General features: G+C 39.8%; 1 protein-coding gene across 3 annotated transcripts in view; it reads left to right on the top strand.

The window, feature by feature from the left end:
• Positions 1-18,638, top strand: part of npas3 (neuronal PAS domain protein 3) — a 185,365-nt gene that overhangs the window by 47,194 nt on the left and 119,533 nt on the right. For 2 of the 3 annotated variants that reach the window (XM_028437754.1, XM_028437755.1), the window contains exon 2: positions 7,867-7,965. The exons of the other annotated variant lie outside the window; for it this stretch is intronic. In XM_028437754.1, coding sequence (XP_028293555.1) covers positions 7,867-7,965 — 99 coding nt within the window. The remainder of the gene's footprint in view (positions 1-7,866; positions 7,966-18,638) is intronic. 3 annotated transcript variants of the gene reach the window in all.

Below are 18,638 nucleotides of genomic sequence, written 5' to 3'. Positions count from 1 at the left end.
GCCTGTTAGTGTTATGGTTTGACTAGTGATTATGTTCGCTTGTGACTAGTTTCTGAGTATAACGACCTGTGTTGACTGAAATAACCTGAAAAGTAACGAGAGGAAGACAGAAAGAGGAGTTTAGTTTTGGTCTGATCCCTCGAATCCAGCCTAACACACACACACACACACACACACACACACACACACACACACACACACACACACACACACACGCACACACACCTCTCTCTCCGGCCTCCAAATCTCTCCTTTTTTATTTCTCGTCTTCTCTCTGGGCTTTAAATCTCTCTGTCACACACCACTGTTCTCACAGATCCTCTGGCAGCTCACAATACTCTCTCTCTCTCTCTCTCTCTCTCTCTCTCTCTCTCTCACGCACACTCAGGCTGACTGACAGCACAGCCTCATGCAGCTCTTTGACATTCACACTCACAGTGTGTCGGAGTGGAAATGGAGAGGATGAGGAGCTTTGGCTGAAGAATAGAGCTGCATTACACGCACACACACGCACGCACACACATGCACGCACACACGCACGACTGCTTAGAAATCTGCACTGGTCATTCTTTGACTTTGCATTTCAAGAGAGATGTTTAAAGAGCTACTGTAGTGCAGAAATCTGAAAAGCGATGTCAAAATCATTTAAATTTATCCCCCAAGATAATTTTAACGTATAGGTCAGTTAAGAGGTCTTAAGAGGATGTTTCGCTTCCTAGTCTGTGCGTTAAAACATCCGTGTAAGCTTTTATCGTGGAAAGTAATAAGAAAGCTTCCGAACAATATTTCATGTTTGAGAGAAGGCAACGCTTTATCTTTGGAAAAGTCCATAAGAATGAAAATAGACCTGGACAATATATTGTCCCACAATTTTTTGATAAAAGAAATTATTGATTTTTTTTTTTTTTTTTTTGTCGAAATTAGCCACTAATGTAATGATAATATATCATAATACAAGTACACCCTTTCAAATGTAATACGATTTTATTTCTCCCGAGTATTTATTGCCATTGAAGTATAAATATGAATTTTCAACATCCTAAATAAATGAAATAAACAAAAAACAATAAATTAATTTTTTTTGCCATTATAAAATGCACTTGAATAGAAATCACAACCAAAAACATTCAAATATACCCTGTCATTGAAGAGAAACACTAAATAATAATCAAAATAATAATTAAAATGACATGAAGACATGAAAACGTGCAGCAAGAGCGCCCGCTTTATGAAGAAGCACAGCGAGGGCAGTCATTGTTGTCTCCGTAGCAACACTAATTGTAGGATGCTGTGGTGGAAATTGAAATCTTCCATTGATCGGGACTATCACCATGGTTGCCGACCAAACATGGAAAAAGAAACAGAACAAAGCCACCAACCACACAAACACACACAACGTATAGAACAAGGGAACAATCAACACGAAACAACCAAAAACGGCCAAAAAATGAACTAAACGTGAGAAAAACAGCATGAAGCAACCAATGAAACTTTAAAAAATGCTATACATCTTAAATAATACCACAAAACATTTACAACACTACCGAAAAACCAACACAAAACAACCATGACTCATTAATAACATCTTGAAAATTTTGCAAAACAAGAAAATGCTTCCTAAAACAGTTATGTATCATAAAAACAATTTAACGACCCCTGAAAAACAGCACGAAACAATGAAAATAACAAAACTCAACCTAGAACAAGTAAAACACATGAACTAAATTTGAACTGATTGCTGCCCAATCAACATAAAACAATATGTAAAACAGTTATTTGTATGTGTCTTATGCAAAACAACAATAAACAACACTAAAAAAAACAGTTGGATACTGTCAGTCATTGTTGTTTTTTCCATAGCAATGACGTTGGTCATTTATTAGCCTGTAGAACACAGGTGGAATGGGACTCTTTCATTGGTGGAGAGTGCCGCCATGGTTACCGAGCAGTCCTCACAGATACAGTGATTACTGTCACAATCAGGCCTTGTTTATCGTGTCTATTGTTAAGGATAATGTCTAAGTAAGGACGTGGATGCTGTCAATTGAGTTTGGAGTTTGTTCTGGAGATGCTAACATGTAGCGCTAACGTCCTCTGATAACGGCTCCAACTACTTTGAACGCTGCTGATAAAAACAGGTGGAGACGATCAGTGAGGACTGTTAACGGCCGTGCGCGCTGAGCAATGACAAATCCAGCAACCTCGTTAATATTTTACCCAGACGTCGCTGGCGGTCGCCATGCCCTTCACGTCTGACCAATCAGGGAGACACACAGAGTGCTGTGATTGGAGGAGAGAGATGCAGATGAGAGAGGATGTATTGTTGTATCTTCACCTTCATCCATTCATCTTTTCTTCCGCCAGAGTCAATCTACAGGACGAAGGAGTCAAAGAGAGACTTCTGTAGTGTCTCCTCTCTTATTCTGCCGTTTGTTATCCTCTCCGTTTTTATCTCTACGTCTCGACATCCTTCAGAGTCAAGGAGAAAGTTAGAAACCCTGGCGTCGACGTGTGGAAAGGGAAATAAATCTGGGACTGAAGTTTGGGGGCAAATGCGTAGGAAGAGGAGATCTGAGCGAGCAAGAGAAGTTTGAGTTGAAGGGCAGGGAAACTCAAACTTGCTTTAAAAAGAGCGAGGACATTCGGAGAGGGCTTTCTTCGTCCAAATCAGTTTCTTCAGAGAGACGAAAAATTCAAGCAAACACATGCACAAGTGGTGTCCCGATCCAATTTATTTCATTTTCGATACGATAACAATATCACAGCCTTGAGTGTTGGCCAATATCAACCCAATCCGATACCAGCACAAACCATTCATACTTAGATGTAGTTGTTCATTGATGTAGGGAGGGAGGGTCACTGTGTGTTAGTTGAAAGGTCTGAAAACCCCACCAGAGTTTCTTGATAGAATTGGTTTTATTTTGAGTCCATTTGATTTAGTTTGTAAGAATCTTTTCCGTATCTGTTTTTGGGTCAGGGTTCCTGTGTGTGGCTCTATACCCTACCAGTCCTTTCAGTCTGTAGTTGTTTGATTTCCCATTTAACACACCTGCTCTGTGTGTGAGTCTGTGTGTGTTTGCGTCACAGAGAGATCAGCGGGGATTGTGTATATGCCCGTGGACAAACCTTGTAAACACACGCATGCACACGCAGACACTGGTTTGCTGTGTCCTACTGGGATGTCTGGTTTAAGTGTCAATGTGGGATTTTTTGGTTTTCTTTGTGTCTATAAATTGAAAAAGGAAAATATATCAGCACATCTCACATTAAAAAAAATGTTGTCTTTTCGTTTTACGAAGATTTACAAAAGGAGATTTTTGTATGCAAATTTTTGAAAGTAACAAAAATAATTCAAAACATGACTTCTAGAATGTCACTTCCTGCATTTGGTTAAAGCAATAAAAATATTTCGGTTGAATAAAGGCTCACAAAAGGAAATTAGATGTAATTACACTGGGATGGGTTCTTATTAAACACCTGGACACATGTAATAATACCTGGACACATGTAATAATACCTGGACACATGCAAATACCTGGACACATGCAAACACCTGGACACATGCAAACACCTGGACACATGCAAACACCTGGACACATGCAAACACCTGGACACATGCAAACACCTGGACACATGCAAACACCTGGAAATCTAAAGACACATGGAGAGTGCACACATGTAATAACACCTGGACAAATGTAATAACACATGGACACATGTAATAACACATGGACACATGTAATAACACATGGACACATGTAATAACACATGGACACATGTAATGACACATGGACACATGTAATAACACATGGACACATGTAATAACACATGGACACATGTAATGACACATGGACACATGTAATAACACATGGAAATCTAAGGACACCTGGACAGTGGAGACATGTAATAACACCTGGGCACATGTGCTAACACCTGGGCACATGTGCTAACACCTGGGCACATGTGCTAACACCTGGGCACATGTAATAACACCTTGACACATGTAATAACACCTGGGCACATGTGCTAACACCTGGGCACATGTAATAACACCTGGACACATGCAAACACCTGGACATGTAAAAACACTGTGATATGTCTTAAATAAAGTCTTGGAAGCACAAACTTGTCGATGTGCAAACAGACTGAACTGAGTGTAATTATGGTGTATAACCACATTTAAACTATAAGTTTAGTAAATGCTCATGTTGGTATGCTTTCCTCCATCTCCTGTCCGTGTCTTTCTGTCTCTCTTTGTCGTTCCGTGTCTGAATTTTTTTAATTGACCTTTGGTCCACACATGTGGAGCGCTTGATTTCTCTCATCTGCCCTCCAACATGCCCACTCGTGTCGGTGAGGAATCTCCAACATCAAAGGCACAGCAAGCGGCTCTAACACGCGTCCCCACCTCGATCTGTGTCCCAGTGTTAACCCTTGCTCTCCCTCTGTTTCGTATGTGGAATCACATCCTTTGTTACAGTCAGAGTGAAAGACAAGTCTATGAAATAAAGGAGACCATGGAGCTCTTATAGTCTGAGCTATTTTGACTATAAACTCCCAGACCTGAATCCATTCCAATATTTGAGAATGTTCTGGACTAATGAGTCTGATCCACAAAAGAAACACAGTGGCTGTGCAGTGGCTGTTTCATATTACTTCATTTTTACATTGTTTTGTGATTTGTTGTGTGTTGTTGTGACATATTCTGTATTGTTGTGTATATTGTCATGTCGTGTATTGTATTGTGTTGTCGTGTATCATGCTGTGTGTCATGCTGCCTATTGTGTTGTCTTATGTTGTGTAACATGTTGTCATGTGTATGTTGTTGTGTGCCATGTTGCAAATTGTGTTGCATGGTTTTTACCTCTTCTGTCAAATAATAAAAAACGTAATAGTTTTTATTGTTAAAGGGGAATGCTTATTTACAGACAGTAAATGGCAACGGGTATACTGAATTTTGGACGTATTATATCTAATAATCATTTGGAGAGTCAGATTTTCTTAATTTTTTAATTTTAATTTTACTCAAATATAATAATTAAAAAAAAAACTTTTTGTGCCTTTCATTTCATCTAGTTTTTAAATTTGTATTTTAGTAGTTGATGATTGGTTGTAATTGTCTGTCATCTTAAAACTTGAGTCAGAAAAAGCAACCTGTCTTTTTTTATCTTTATTCCCGTCTTAGAGCGACTCTTTGCGTTAGCTAAGCAGGAGTCACGGTTTGTCTCCAATGTGTTTGAATTTGCGCCCGCCGGCCGTTCTCAGGTTAATCATCGGCCTGAGCGTTGGGGAAAAATGTGGCTCGCTTTAGCTCGCACACATTATCAGTAAATAACAAGAATAAATCCACCGCCGCGCTGCGGAGCGGTGCACGACGCTGTAATGGGTTCTGTCATATGAAATGGATGACGCTCCATTTGCTCGCTACGCTAAGTGTGATGAAGGGCAACGCACCATCATCTCTTTCTGCTCCAACCACAGCAAACGTCTTAACTCGCAGAAACGCTGACTCACCCTAAAGGAAACATGACCCAGCAGAAATTTAAACAAGCAGCAATAAAACATTGTAATGTAAACAGATCAGCATGGGTCGGTCTAATCACCTGTTCATCAAGATCAGCACTGGGTGGGTCAGTCTAATGGCTGGGTCAGCACTGGGTGGGTCAGTCTAATGGCTGGGTCAGCACTGGGTGGGTCAGACTAATGACTGGGTCAGCACTGGGTGGGTCAGTCTAATGACTGGGTCAGCACTGCGTGGGTCCGTCTAATGACTGGATCATCACTGAGTGGGTCAGTCTAATTATTGGCTTGTGACTGCTGATAGATACATTAACTCTGATTTCTCGCTCTGTGTTTGAGTTCCTGGGTGAGGTTGTTGAACCTCGGTGGTGAAACGGCAGTTCGGGTCTGTCTGCTGTCTGATTGTCTCCATGCTCTGCACTCTGTGGATGTATTTTCAGCCCGAGGCACAGTTCGCCTCCTGGTCATGCATCGACAGATCAAATCTAAGAGTAATACAATCTGTGGACGTGCAGCAGTAATTTGAAAGCCTGCTGCCGTGTTTCGCCCTCTGACAGCAGCGACCGTGTTTTACAATTGTCCACGGACGGTGTCAGTGGTTTTTATGGAGTGCTGCAGCGAGCGGTTAATGTTCAGCAGCTCCGGCTGAGAAATCTCAGGCGGCGTGAGCTCTGACGGCTCGTCTGTGGCCAGACGTTTGTCGCCCGTTTGACTCCAGCTTGCTTTCCCCGCCTGTTGGGTCCCAGTCGGACGAGTTTAGCTCCCGGATGATGGAAAAACAAAGTGACAGCTCATGGATTTATTTATGAGAGAAATTTAAAAGGCAGAAGCATGCAGGTACCGCATCTACTGATGCAGCGGGCCAGTAAACCGCCAGCAATAGGTTACCTGTAAACAAAGACCAACAAACACAGTTAAACACCTGTAAACACAGATTCCAGATAGATTTCTCTAGAATCTCTTTACACTCAGTAATACCTGTAAATGGATACAGATTAACTATCAAAACTGCCAATAAAACATAATAAACCCTTAAGATAAATAACTGTACATGCGTCAACACCATCAAACATTTGCAAATAAGCTTTAATGAACAAAGAATAATGTGTAAACGTCTGTAAAAACCTTGAAAAACTTAAATAAAAGCAAACAAATACAAATGGACTTGATTTGGTAAATGGACTTGATTTTATATAGCGCTTTATAACCACACTGAAGCAGTCTCAAAGCGCTTTACACATCAGCTCATTCACCCAATCACTCTCACATTCACACACCAGTGGGACAGGACTGCCATGCAAGGCGCTAGTCGACCACTGGGAGCAACTTAGGGTTCAGTGTCTTGCCCAAGGACACTTCGACACATAGTCAGGTACTGGGATCGAACGCTTAACCTGTCGAGCAGAAGACGACCCACTACTCCCTGAGCCACGGTCGCCAAATTCAATACAGATTAATGTTTGTGAACAACTTTACACACACATACAAATATGTAAACAAGCCTTAAGAAATACAGATGAATACTTATAAACTTAAGAAATATGAAAAATTATGAAAACATAGAAGCATATTTTCAGACAACAATGACCCCACAGCATGATGCTTCTTCTGCCGTGCTTCACAGTAGTTATGGTGTTAGCCAGGTGTTTAGCAGGGCCTTCCTCAGAGCTGAGAGTTTTTATTCTTTCTCTGAGCGCTACTTCTGTCGTGTTGTCTTGGAGCTCCTCCTCCTCGTCAGTGACCATTTGGCCTTCCTCTACCTGATGCTCTGCCTGCTCCTCCAGGCGTGTCCAGTGAAAGCAAACGGCCAAGGTGTGAACATAAGGGGCGCGGATCAAAACTGGGCCAGATCACTGGCATGAGAATGACAGAGAGGGAGAATGAAAAAACCCCAAATGTTCATGGAAAGACCAACAGCTGATCACATGAAATTAAAGCAAAATACCTTCAAAACAGAAACCTTGACCTCACTAGAGGCAAATACACATGCACACACACGCATACACTCTTACACACACACACACACTGCAGCCTGCCCCTTCACATTTTTTTCATATGTGGCCTTCTTTGGAAACAGAGCCCTGGTTTACGTGAATATTTAGAACAACTGGATTTTGGAGCGCTTCTTCTTGTTACTGACTAACCAAAATCAAAAACATCAAACGTGAGAATTTAAATCACACTCTGTGAGTGAAGGTGTTTGAAGCTCCTGCTGAGTTAGAGATGACCAATCATTTCCCATCTCACACCAACTTATGTTCGTCTTGATTCCTCCCTGATCTCTCCTCCTCTCCTTCTCCTCTTTGTGTCACGTATCCTTTACGTCTTGTTTTGTGTGTTTCACAGTGACCCCTACTGGGAGCGGCCGGCCAATGCGGGCAGCTGCTCCGCCGCCCGGCCAAAGACGCTTCACCTGGCCGGCCAGCAGCATACCTCGTCGCCATGGTAACGTTTGTTGTGTGTGCGTGTGTGTATGCGCGCGTTTTTTTTTTTTTTTAATAGTATGTGTTGCTAGTATTTAGCCTCTGAATAATGTTACTGTTCGGACACGGTAAGAAAGGCTAAAAGCTAATAGTGTCTGTTTAACATGAGCGCTTGGTGGCTATTGTGATATCAAGAAATGGATTTAAAGTATAGATTAATTCAGCATTGTGTCCAATTAAGTTGAACTGTTTTGTGTTAGGTTAGCGGTGGCTCATTTGTGAGTGCTAGTGTTGTGTGTTTTGATAGCCTGTGCTGCTAATTTTTAAGCCTTTAATTATAATTGATGATCAGAAACGAGTAAAGAAGCTATTGCTAGCGGTAGTTTCCAACATAAATGAATATTAATGATATTGGGTTTAATAAAGATAATACTAACAGCATCTGACTGAATAAGTTGGGTTAAACTAATTCAGAGTTGTAGTTTACCCATGCTAAATGTATTGTGAACGTTTAATGGGTCAGTTTGGGGTTGAAATTAACCAAGTTAGCATAAGTAAAGCTAAATACACACAATTAATATATTAAGTTAAATTTGGTTGAATTAAGCTAAGCTAAGTTGATTAGTCGTTAACCCAAAATGAGTTATATTTATGCATTAGTTCAGGGTACTGTCAAGATAAGTTCATCTAAAATCTTGTGATAAATTAATTTTTGAAAGCGGTCCAACAATCAGCACACGTGCACTCTATACTACTGTCTTTTGGAGATACATCTATAATGACCATTTTGATGATGTCTACCTTTGCTTAGTTTTTTCAGCTTTATACTTACTTTACTTAAATTAATTAAACTTATTATTGGGCCAGCGCTCATTGGGCGCTAGGCGGGTACAGGGCGCCAGTCCATCACAGGGCCACACACACACACACACACACACACACACACACACACACACACACACACACACACACACACACACACACACACACAACACACACACACACACATATTGTGAGAGGAAGCCAGAGGACCTGGAGAAAATCCATGCAAGCACGGGGAGAACATGTAAACTCCACACAATAAGGACCCAAGTGTCCACCCCAGGGCTTGAACCCATGGCATTCTTGCTGTGAGGCCCAAATATTTAGTATGTTAATTAATAAAGAGCTTCCTAAAGTAAAATTGACAGACCGGAAATAGTTTTTATGCTACTTAATTAAGCTATGCTACTCAATTTGACCTTCAGGCTTAATAATTGTGGCTTTTTTTAAAGACAGTCTGTGCACTGGCCAATTCACATTTCCTTCCAAACATGTAGACAGAATCCTTTTGTGGGGATAATTTTTATGTTTTTGTTGTCATTAGTGGAGTTTTGTTGTTGTTTGTGAAACTCCTCTTTGCTTTCCATGTATTAAGTTAAAGGGTAAAGGGGCGGGGCTTTATCATGTCATTTTATGGGTTCACACTGTCTTACTGAGCCGTGTGTGTGTGTGTGTGTGTGTGTGTGTGTGTGTGTGTGTGTGTGTGTGTGTGTGTGTGTGTGTGTGTGTGTGTGTGTGTGTGTGTGTGTGTGTGTGTGTGTGTGTGTGTGTGTGTGTGTGTGTGTGTGTGTGTGTGTGTGTGTGTGCATGTGCGTGTCTTCTCGGTTGCTATTTGTCCCTCCTCTGTCTCTTTTTGGATTTGACTCTGGAAAGCGCGGCTGGGAGCGTTGTGTGTGTGCGTGTGTGTGTGTGTGTGGGTGTGTGTGTGGATTACAGCTCTGGAGAATAAAGAAGGGATTTGAGGCGGGGAGCTGAAAGGAGTCGACAGCTAATGGCTCATTTAGGGACGAGCTTAGCGTCGCTCACACGCTGTGTGTAAAATGTGACTGTGCTCCGAGGAACAAGAAGATTAACATGTAACACCACGAACGCCGCTTTTATGATCGCAGACGGAGAATCATGACTCCACTAACACAACGCCACACAAAACCTTGAAATGAAATTTTAATAAATGGCCTTTAAACGTAAAATCAACACGACCAGGAAAATGATGCAGAAATCAAAGCTGAGGTAAATATTGTAACATAATCATTATGATCATATCAATACACATAAAACATAAGAAATTAAACGTGAGAAATAAATCCCTATATATTTTCATTATAATTATTATAATAAAATACATATATAATAGTAATTGTATAACAGTGTACCTAATTATATAATATATGTACTGAATGATTATGATAATGAAATATGTGAATATAATATATTCAATTAATATGATTAAATATGCAATAATAAATATTGTGTATTATTTGTACAATTTGTAATATTGAAATATTATATTTTTTCTTTAATTTCCTGCTTTTAATCAGAAACAAATTTGTTCTTGTGTTAAATTGTAAGTATGCACAAGATTGTATCAACAAACCTCCAACAAGGCAATAAATAAAGGGAATGAATACTCTGAAACATTTTATAGCCAATAATATTAATAATTGAAAAAAATCCCCTTTGTTACTTTTAAAACCAATTAAAGACATGTTTTTGTAAATGATTTTTGTTTTTTAATCAAAACTACCTAGAAATTTATTTTTAAAATAATCTATTGTCTTTTTTGTCAACTAATTCCTTTGACTAAATTTATGACTAAAATGCTTAAAATGTTCATAATAAAAATGAAAATGTTGTCCAATCAGTGGCCAGTTATGAGGCAGGGGGCGGAACATAATGTTCAAGGTCTGGAGGGAATTAATTTTTTTCACTCGATATGAAAAAAAAAACAAAAAAAAAGAAATGGAATAAAGTTTGATTTGCGCTGTGACATTAGCTACTTATAGCTCTTGGTGTTTCACTTCAACTGGTCGTCATTACAACTGCTGACACATTACATGATACATAAAACTAAAGCACTTGTTCATTCACGCTACACTACAAACACACTTCATATGAAGCTAAAATGTCTTTTTAATTTCACAACACCTGACCTTAGAATCAGTCACGAAACAACATGATCACCAGTTGAACATTAACATGCACTAATACTAATAATGAAAGTGCTCAGTGTAATGACGTTCTGGTTTTGAACTTTCTTCTGCCGTACTGTGTCTGTGTCCAGTGTTGTGTTGAGGTGTAACGTGTTGAATTTATCCGTCTCTCTCTTTGAAGCACCGCGGTTTTTCTGGTTTTCGCATCAAAAAAAGAGACCAAACTTAATATTTGACTACTTTCTCTGATTCTCTTTATTTTAGCATCAGTACTGCCTTTGTCTGCCAGGATCCACCTTAATAATGGATCACATGGATCCTGTGTGTGTGCGTGTGCATGCTTGTTTGTGTGCATTCTTTACGGTTTGAGCTTTGTTTATGCTAGCCTTTTCTTTTTCTTTGTTTGCGGATGATTCAGTTCTGTTTTTGTCAAGCGCTTCGATGTCCTTTGTTGTTTCAGTTTAGTTTTTCATTTGTTCGGAATATACTCTGGGCCAACACATGAGCTCAAAAACACAACCAGATTAAAAACAAGTATTGAAGTCGAAAATTGAACTGAAAGCACTGACAACAGATAAGTGAGAAGACGCGAGTAAAAATAAATTTAACATAGATGAATAGCAGACCTAAAACAGACTATAAACAGACCAAAAATAGATTTGACAGACTAATAACAGCTCAAAAACAAACAAAACAGACATAAAACCAACTAAAAATACACTAAATACACTTTTAGAATTGTTTTAAAAAGGACTAAAGATTTAACAGACTAATAACAGGCTTAAAACATACTTAGGACAGATTTAAAACAGACTAAAACCAGGATAAAAACTGAATAAAAACAGACCTAATATAAACTTAAATTTAAATCATTTTCCCCCTTTTTTTAAAGGACTAAAAATATATTTTACTGATTAATAACAGATGTAAACAGAATTAAAAAAAAAGATTTGAAAAAGACCTAAAACCAACTTGGTTGACCATCTAGTCCTCGTCTATATATTTGCCTCCGTCCTGATGGAATCTTTGTTAGCTGGTGCTGTTTGACTGTGACTGGGATTATCAGCATGTGGTGTGTTCACTGTCCCTCGTTCGGGGAAGCGTTTGTTTGCAGAGGTTTGACTTTTACTCGTCTTTACCTGTCGGAGCTCGCTGCCGCCTCCGGCGGCGTCGCCCACGTTTGTTTGAACAGTGAGGTTTTCCCTGGAGGGGGAAAACAGTCTGCCTGTGAGCGCCGTGACGTGTTGTAGAGCATTTCATCACCACAGAAGACACTTCCTCTGCAGCTTAAATCACTTTAAACCATCCTAAAATCCTCCTCGATCCACTAAGGAAGCACAGCACAACATACAGGATTATTTATGAAGGAAAGCTCACTACTGCTCAATGGGTTTATCACAGGAGGGAGATAGTTTACACCAGTGGTTCCCAATCTTTTTTGTCCCGTCTACCCCTTTGGCATTTTCCTCAAATCATTTGTACCCCTTTTCATATCACCTTTTTTATAATTTCCTATGCGTTTTCAGAAGTGTCCTAAACCCCTAAATGTGTCTTGAACATTGGTTTAATCTTCAAATTCAAAACAACGAGTGGAATTTAAAGTGAAATTTAGTTAAACTACAACTTTTATGTGATTACTTCAATAGTAAGTAAATACTCTCCTTTGTAAAATGTAGCTAATTATTGTCTCCTATTGTCAGAAGTGTGATAAAATGGCCTATACAGCATTAAAAAATAATCCTGTTTCAAGAAATTACAAGAAAATATAGTGTTTTATTTGGCAATAGTACTTTAAGTTTGTGGTGAATTTGACCAAAAAAAAAAAAAGAAATTATTATTATTATTTTTGTTACATCTTTCTGAGTATCTCCTGTAATGTACTCCCGTACTCCTAGGGTTATGCGTACCCCTGTTTGGGAACCACTGGTTTACACCAACTTGTTTTAACAATCCCAGCGTCCGACACCACACAGAAGATAACATCACCAGTCAAACCGTAACACTAAAGTTCAGTAGCTTCCTCCTAAAGAGTGTTTTGCAACATTGGGGTCGGGACCCCTATGTGGGGCCGCCTGAAGTTTAAATGTGGTCACCTGAAATGTCTAGTAATTCAATGAAAGCGGCGCACGTTTGAAAAATAAAAACCTGAAAAGATCAAACGAGAAAGAAACGGTGTGAAATAACACTCTGTGTGTGTGTGTGTGTGTGTGTGTGTGTGTGTGTGTGTGTGTGTGTGTGTGTGTGTGTGTGTGTGTGTGTGTGTGTGTGTGTGTGTGTTTTCCACATCAACTTTTTAGAAATATTAATAATTTTTTTCAGAAAATATTAGTTTTTAACTCCTGTGAGGAAACAAAATAAATACTAATAAATAAAAATAACTATAATTAAACAAAAATGTATGTCAAAAATGAAAATGTAATTTAAAATAATAAGTAAGATACAATTAACTAACATTTACTGACATGGATTGTTCTGACTTTTCATTTTTGAATTATTCATGTCATATAAAGATGTATGAGAACGGCATTAATGTCACCCAATTTACCCTCAGGGATCAACGGTTTATTGATTCAGTTTTGATTATCTTAATTTAAATTAACCTAATTTAAATCATCCTGATGACATCATTCCAGACCGCAGTGATTAAACAAAAATAAATGGATGCAAGGATTCAATTCAATTCAACTTTATTTATATAGCGCAAAATACAACAGTCATATAAAGTCCATAGTAAGAAAGAAAGAACCCAACGAGATCCACTTAAACAAACATTTAGCGACAATGGGATGAAAAAACTGCCTCTATTTTATAGGAAGAAATCTCCAGCGGAACCAGGATCAGAGGTGGCAGCCATCCGCTTCCACTGGTTGGGTTAGTGAACAGAAGGACAAACAGAATAGGACAGAAGGATAGTCCATCCAAGTGTCCCAGACTAGTTGAGCCGCGAACCATAACATCAGTTATTGCACCACTAGGGGCCAGAATATTCTAAAGTACTAGAAGTTATCATTACTCTACGATGTTTTAGACTCTACAATTCCTGGTATCGATGGTCTCGTCCACAACAACAGAACAACTTTATCCACAGATCTTCTGTAGCTCTGATGAGATGTTGTTTAAACGCTCTGATCAGGTAAAACTGATTAAAGCTGCTGCTGTTTTCACAGAGCGCAGCAGCGCTACACGAGAAACGGACAGTTTTACAGACACGATGAAGTTAAGCGGGCACTGGTCGGCTCTGAATTAGGAGTCAGTGATGATTTGTGTAGTTTTTTGTAAGTTTAGACGGTGTTTTGGATGGTTTAGGTGGTGTTTGAAGGGGCCAGGATGAGAGTGGGAAGGACATTTATGCATAAAAAAAACCACCTTTCCCACACGGTGACGGAGTTTTAACCCGATTCTGTCTATTTCCGCGTTCAACAGTATATTCTGTTTTTATTGGTCGATTCCGTGATTCCATTAACGTGGCTTTTATAGGGCCCTAGTGTAGCTGTTAGCGCACTCAGAGACTCGCTGCAGCGCAGACAACTGTGTGTCCTGTAACCATCTCTGATTGGCCAGCAGCCCAGGAAGGCGGTTCTCGGCCATTCTGATTAATGAACATATATATCACTCAAATGATGGAGATGGAAGAAAAAACCTCAGCATCTGAGGTTACGTTATCGCAGTAGTGAAAACCTCAATATCGATGTGATTAAGGTTAATCGTTCAGCATTAGTGTGTGTGTGTGTGTGTGTGTGTGTGCATGTGTGTGTTTGAAATGTTCAGGCTAACCGAGAAGCTCCCTCGGAGAGCTCAGATCACAGATGCTCTGCTGACGGGATGTCCAGCCTTTCTCACACGCACGCTTGATCACACACATGTCTTCATTAAAGCAATACACACACACACACCGTTTGACCATCACATCTTCTTCATTCAAGGACGAGTGTCAGACACACACGCGCGCACACACGCACTCGGTCCATCTGGCCGAGCGGTGCTGTAATGTGTCTGTAGGTCAGACAGAAAGGCTCCTGAGTCTGTGAGAGGCTTCAGTGCGTCTGCCATGATCACACACTCCTGTGTGGGTTTTGTTTCTATCCTTACTGTATAACAGCACACACACACACACACACACACACACACACACCTTCTCTCAAAGGCACGTGTTGTTCACACTGCAGCTCTTTACTGCCACTTGCTGCTATGGAAGAGTATGAGGTATCTGTTCTAATAACATATCAGTCCTACAGCAGCATTGAGTGAGAACAAATGTACAAGCACACACAAAACAATCAACATAATGATGATTAAAACACAAAACTATGATAAAAATTACATAATAAAATATATATATTAAATAAATATAAATAAACATACATAAAAACACATGAAGATGACGAAAAAAACTCACAAAACCGCAACAAAAACACTCAAAATTACTCCATAAAACACACAAACTGACAATGAAAATACACAAAAAACTAAACTGAAACCCCACAAACAATGCAATAAACCAAAAAATATCTTCACAAGATGGCAACAAAAATACACCGAATGACAGGAAAATTGCTCAAGGCAACGTAGCAAAGACCGTGTTTGGAAGGAATATGAACCCACTGTTGCACAGCCTGAAAGATGTGGAGGAGAAATACCCAGAGTGCCGAGCGGCCTCTCGGCGCTCTCACCGCTCAGTCCAGCCCTCACTAACTGACAAACACACACACGTGCATTCAATGTCTCCTCCGTGTCTGACAGTCTGTGCAGCGACCGTTTCATATTCCCTCCAAATACTGCTGTTTTAGTTTTTTGTATTTCAGTTTTGGTTGTTCTGTGTTCATTTGTTGTTTTGTGTGTTCTGTTGCATATTTGTATTCCTAATGAGTGTGTTCTTCTAGTTTTTCATGTTTTTGGCATCATTTTGTGTGTTTAGGATGTTTTTGTTGCAGTTTTGTGTGTTTTTGAGTAATTTTGTTTGCTTTTGATGCTGCGTGTGTTTTTTTTATTGTTTTGTGTGTTTCGGGAGTAATTATTGTTTTGGTTTTTTTGTAGTTCAGTGTGTTTTTGCTTCAGTTTCATTGGTTTTCTGAGTCATTTTACATATCTTTGTTTTCATATTGTGTATTCAATTTCTGCTTTTGTCTATTTTTTAAAACATTGTGTGTCTTCGTTGTCCTATGTATTGTGTAAAGATATGCATTTAGTCACAGTTTCTTCTACATCTGTCCTTAGAATCGGTCACAAGATCACATGATCACCTGTTAAAACAGGTACGAGTGCTGTGTGTGTGTGTGTGTGTATGTGTGTGCCTATCTGAGGCTGGGTTTCCAATACAGATATTTCTAAATGTCGACAAAGTATAATTGCGCTTTGAACGTGTTTCCATTGAACGTTGTTTTAGGCTGGAGCCATGCAACTCACGTGAAATCTCATCCCGCGAGACTTCGGTGCATAAAGACGGATGCTCCAAACCTCCTTATAACACTCCTTATTCCTTTGTTGTTTCACGTACCACATCATGTTTACTTTGAGACATGTGGTCATATGACCTGGTACCTCACGTCCTGTGTCGTGTATTTGCGGAAAAAGTGTTTCCATGGCGCTTTTGCGACACATTTCGATATCGAAACGTCTGAAATACCTCCTCATGAAAGCCGATATTTGAGCATTTTTTATAAAATTGGGTGTTTCCATTACCAGTGTTTATTACGTTATTCAAATTTTGCGCATTTCCGAGGGTAATGGAAACGCAGCTTGTTTGCGTGTCTCCAATCTCTGTTCAAACGTCTCCAAGCTTTGGGTGTGCAGAAACTCTCAGGGGTTTGAACATGTTTCTCGGGCTTTCCATAAAGACACAGACAGACTTCATCACTGTGCATGCATAACAAGAGATCTGTGTGTGTATGTGCGTGTGCGTGTGTGTCAGCAGCAGGTTGCTGTAACCTGCTTTGATCAATCACAGCCTGAGAAGCTGGCAGGATAACACACTCCAGCTGGTGTGTGTGTTTTAAACACAAAGTCTGTGTTTGTGTGCCAATTGTATCATTTAATGTAGTTTTATTGTGTAATGTTTGCATCTCTGATCACGCACTCGTTTGTGTGCGCGCGCAGTGTGTAGTGTGTGTACATACCAGATATTACAAATGTTCCTCTTCATGTTTCAGCCAATTTTAAATGATCAGTTTTAGAAGAAGAAACAAAGAGCTGGAGGTGTGTGTGTGTGTGTGCGCGTGTGTGTGTTTCCCTGTTGTAGGCCAAGTCTTGTTGTTCTGACTCTGTTGCCAAACTAATTATCGCTCCAGAGCTCGAAGGCCTGTGCAGAGGTTGTGTGTGTGTGTGTGAGATGTTTTGCCAACACCTTGTTGCTATACGCGCACACACACACACACGCGCTTCCGTTAGCACCTGACCCTGACCATGCCCTGGTACTTGTTATCCCTGCTATACTGCTGTGTGTGTGTGTGTGTGTGTGTGTGTGTGTGTGTGCGTGTGCGTGTGCGTGCGCGTTTTGATACCACAAGTTAAAATTTGCAATAAAAAAAATGTATCTGATTTTCCAAAATGTGCACATGAAACATTTTGTAGAGTTTTTTTTCTCACATGTGAAAATAAGCACTTAATACTTTATTTTGAAAGGAAGTACTTTAAAAAGAAAAGCAAAAATGGTAAATGTAAGTTTCATGTATTGTCATGTACCATAGTGTATCCGTCCGAAACAAACCACGCCCACATTAGGTCAGACGGTGTGTCGTGAACAAGAAGAGAGACAAAAAAAACCAATGACATAATGAAACAAAGTCATTACCGTGTTCTGTGTGGGCTCATCTGGTGACTGTGTTCGTTTCATTTCATTTTCATTTATTTGTTTTTTCGAGCAGGGACAAGAAAACTATTTGTGTAACAAGGAAACGCCAACAGAGAAAAAACAATCAGAGGTGTTCAAAATAATGTATACAATTCATGTACTGTGTTAACTGATGACTTTGCTATTGTAACAATAACTCAGCCCGATATGAAATCCTCCCACATGTAGATCATACATGGGTTACATGACTGTTTCAACTAACTGTTTGAATCACAAGCTTTGTTTCCGTTACCCTTGGAAATGCGTGAAATCTAAATAGCGCAATATAAACTGGATAATGGAGACGCCTGAATTTCGAAAAAACACTAAAATATTGCTAAAAATAATTTTTAGACGTTTCGATATGAGAGTTACGAGGCTTCTGCCCAAAACAACCTTCAACGGAAACACATTCAATGCTTAATTATACTTTGTTATGAAACTCTATAATGGAGACCCAGCTACAGTTAGAGATTGGTCACTAGTTAACACGGTCACCAGTTGAACCTGGACACCTACAAACACATTGTGAGTGTCAGTTTAATAAAAGTTATTTCCACTGCTGATGCATGGAGGCGATCAGCTGTGCATGTGGCGATGCTGACCTGGAAGAGCGAGTGTTTCACGCAAGATCCACGTGCACGCGGCGCTCAATATGACGAGAAAAGATGGAGGAAGCCGATAAACACAAAGGAGGAACCCGCTCAGCGTGGAGGTCCCGACTGTCTGCTGATAGCATCGCACACGCACAACTCTGTGCAGTTCCAGGCCCTTAGCAACTGATGGCAATCTGTGCACACAAACACACTGTACAAATAAGAGAGCGCTCCTGATGGATGTGCCGATATTAGAAAGTGTGAGTTCGTCTGGGAAAAGAAGGTAAGGTTGAAAACACAA

This window comes from Gouania willdenowi, chromosome 22 (genome assembly GCF_900634775.1).
Source record: "Gouania willdenowi chromosome 22, fGouWil2.1, whole genome shotgun sequence".
Classification (NCBI taxonomy): domain Eukaryota; kingdom Metazoa; phylum Chordata; class Actinopteri; order Blenniiformes; family Gobiesocidae; genus Gouania; species Gouania willdenowi.
This window is presented reverse-complemented; position numbering and strand designations above follow the sequence as displayed.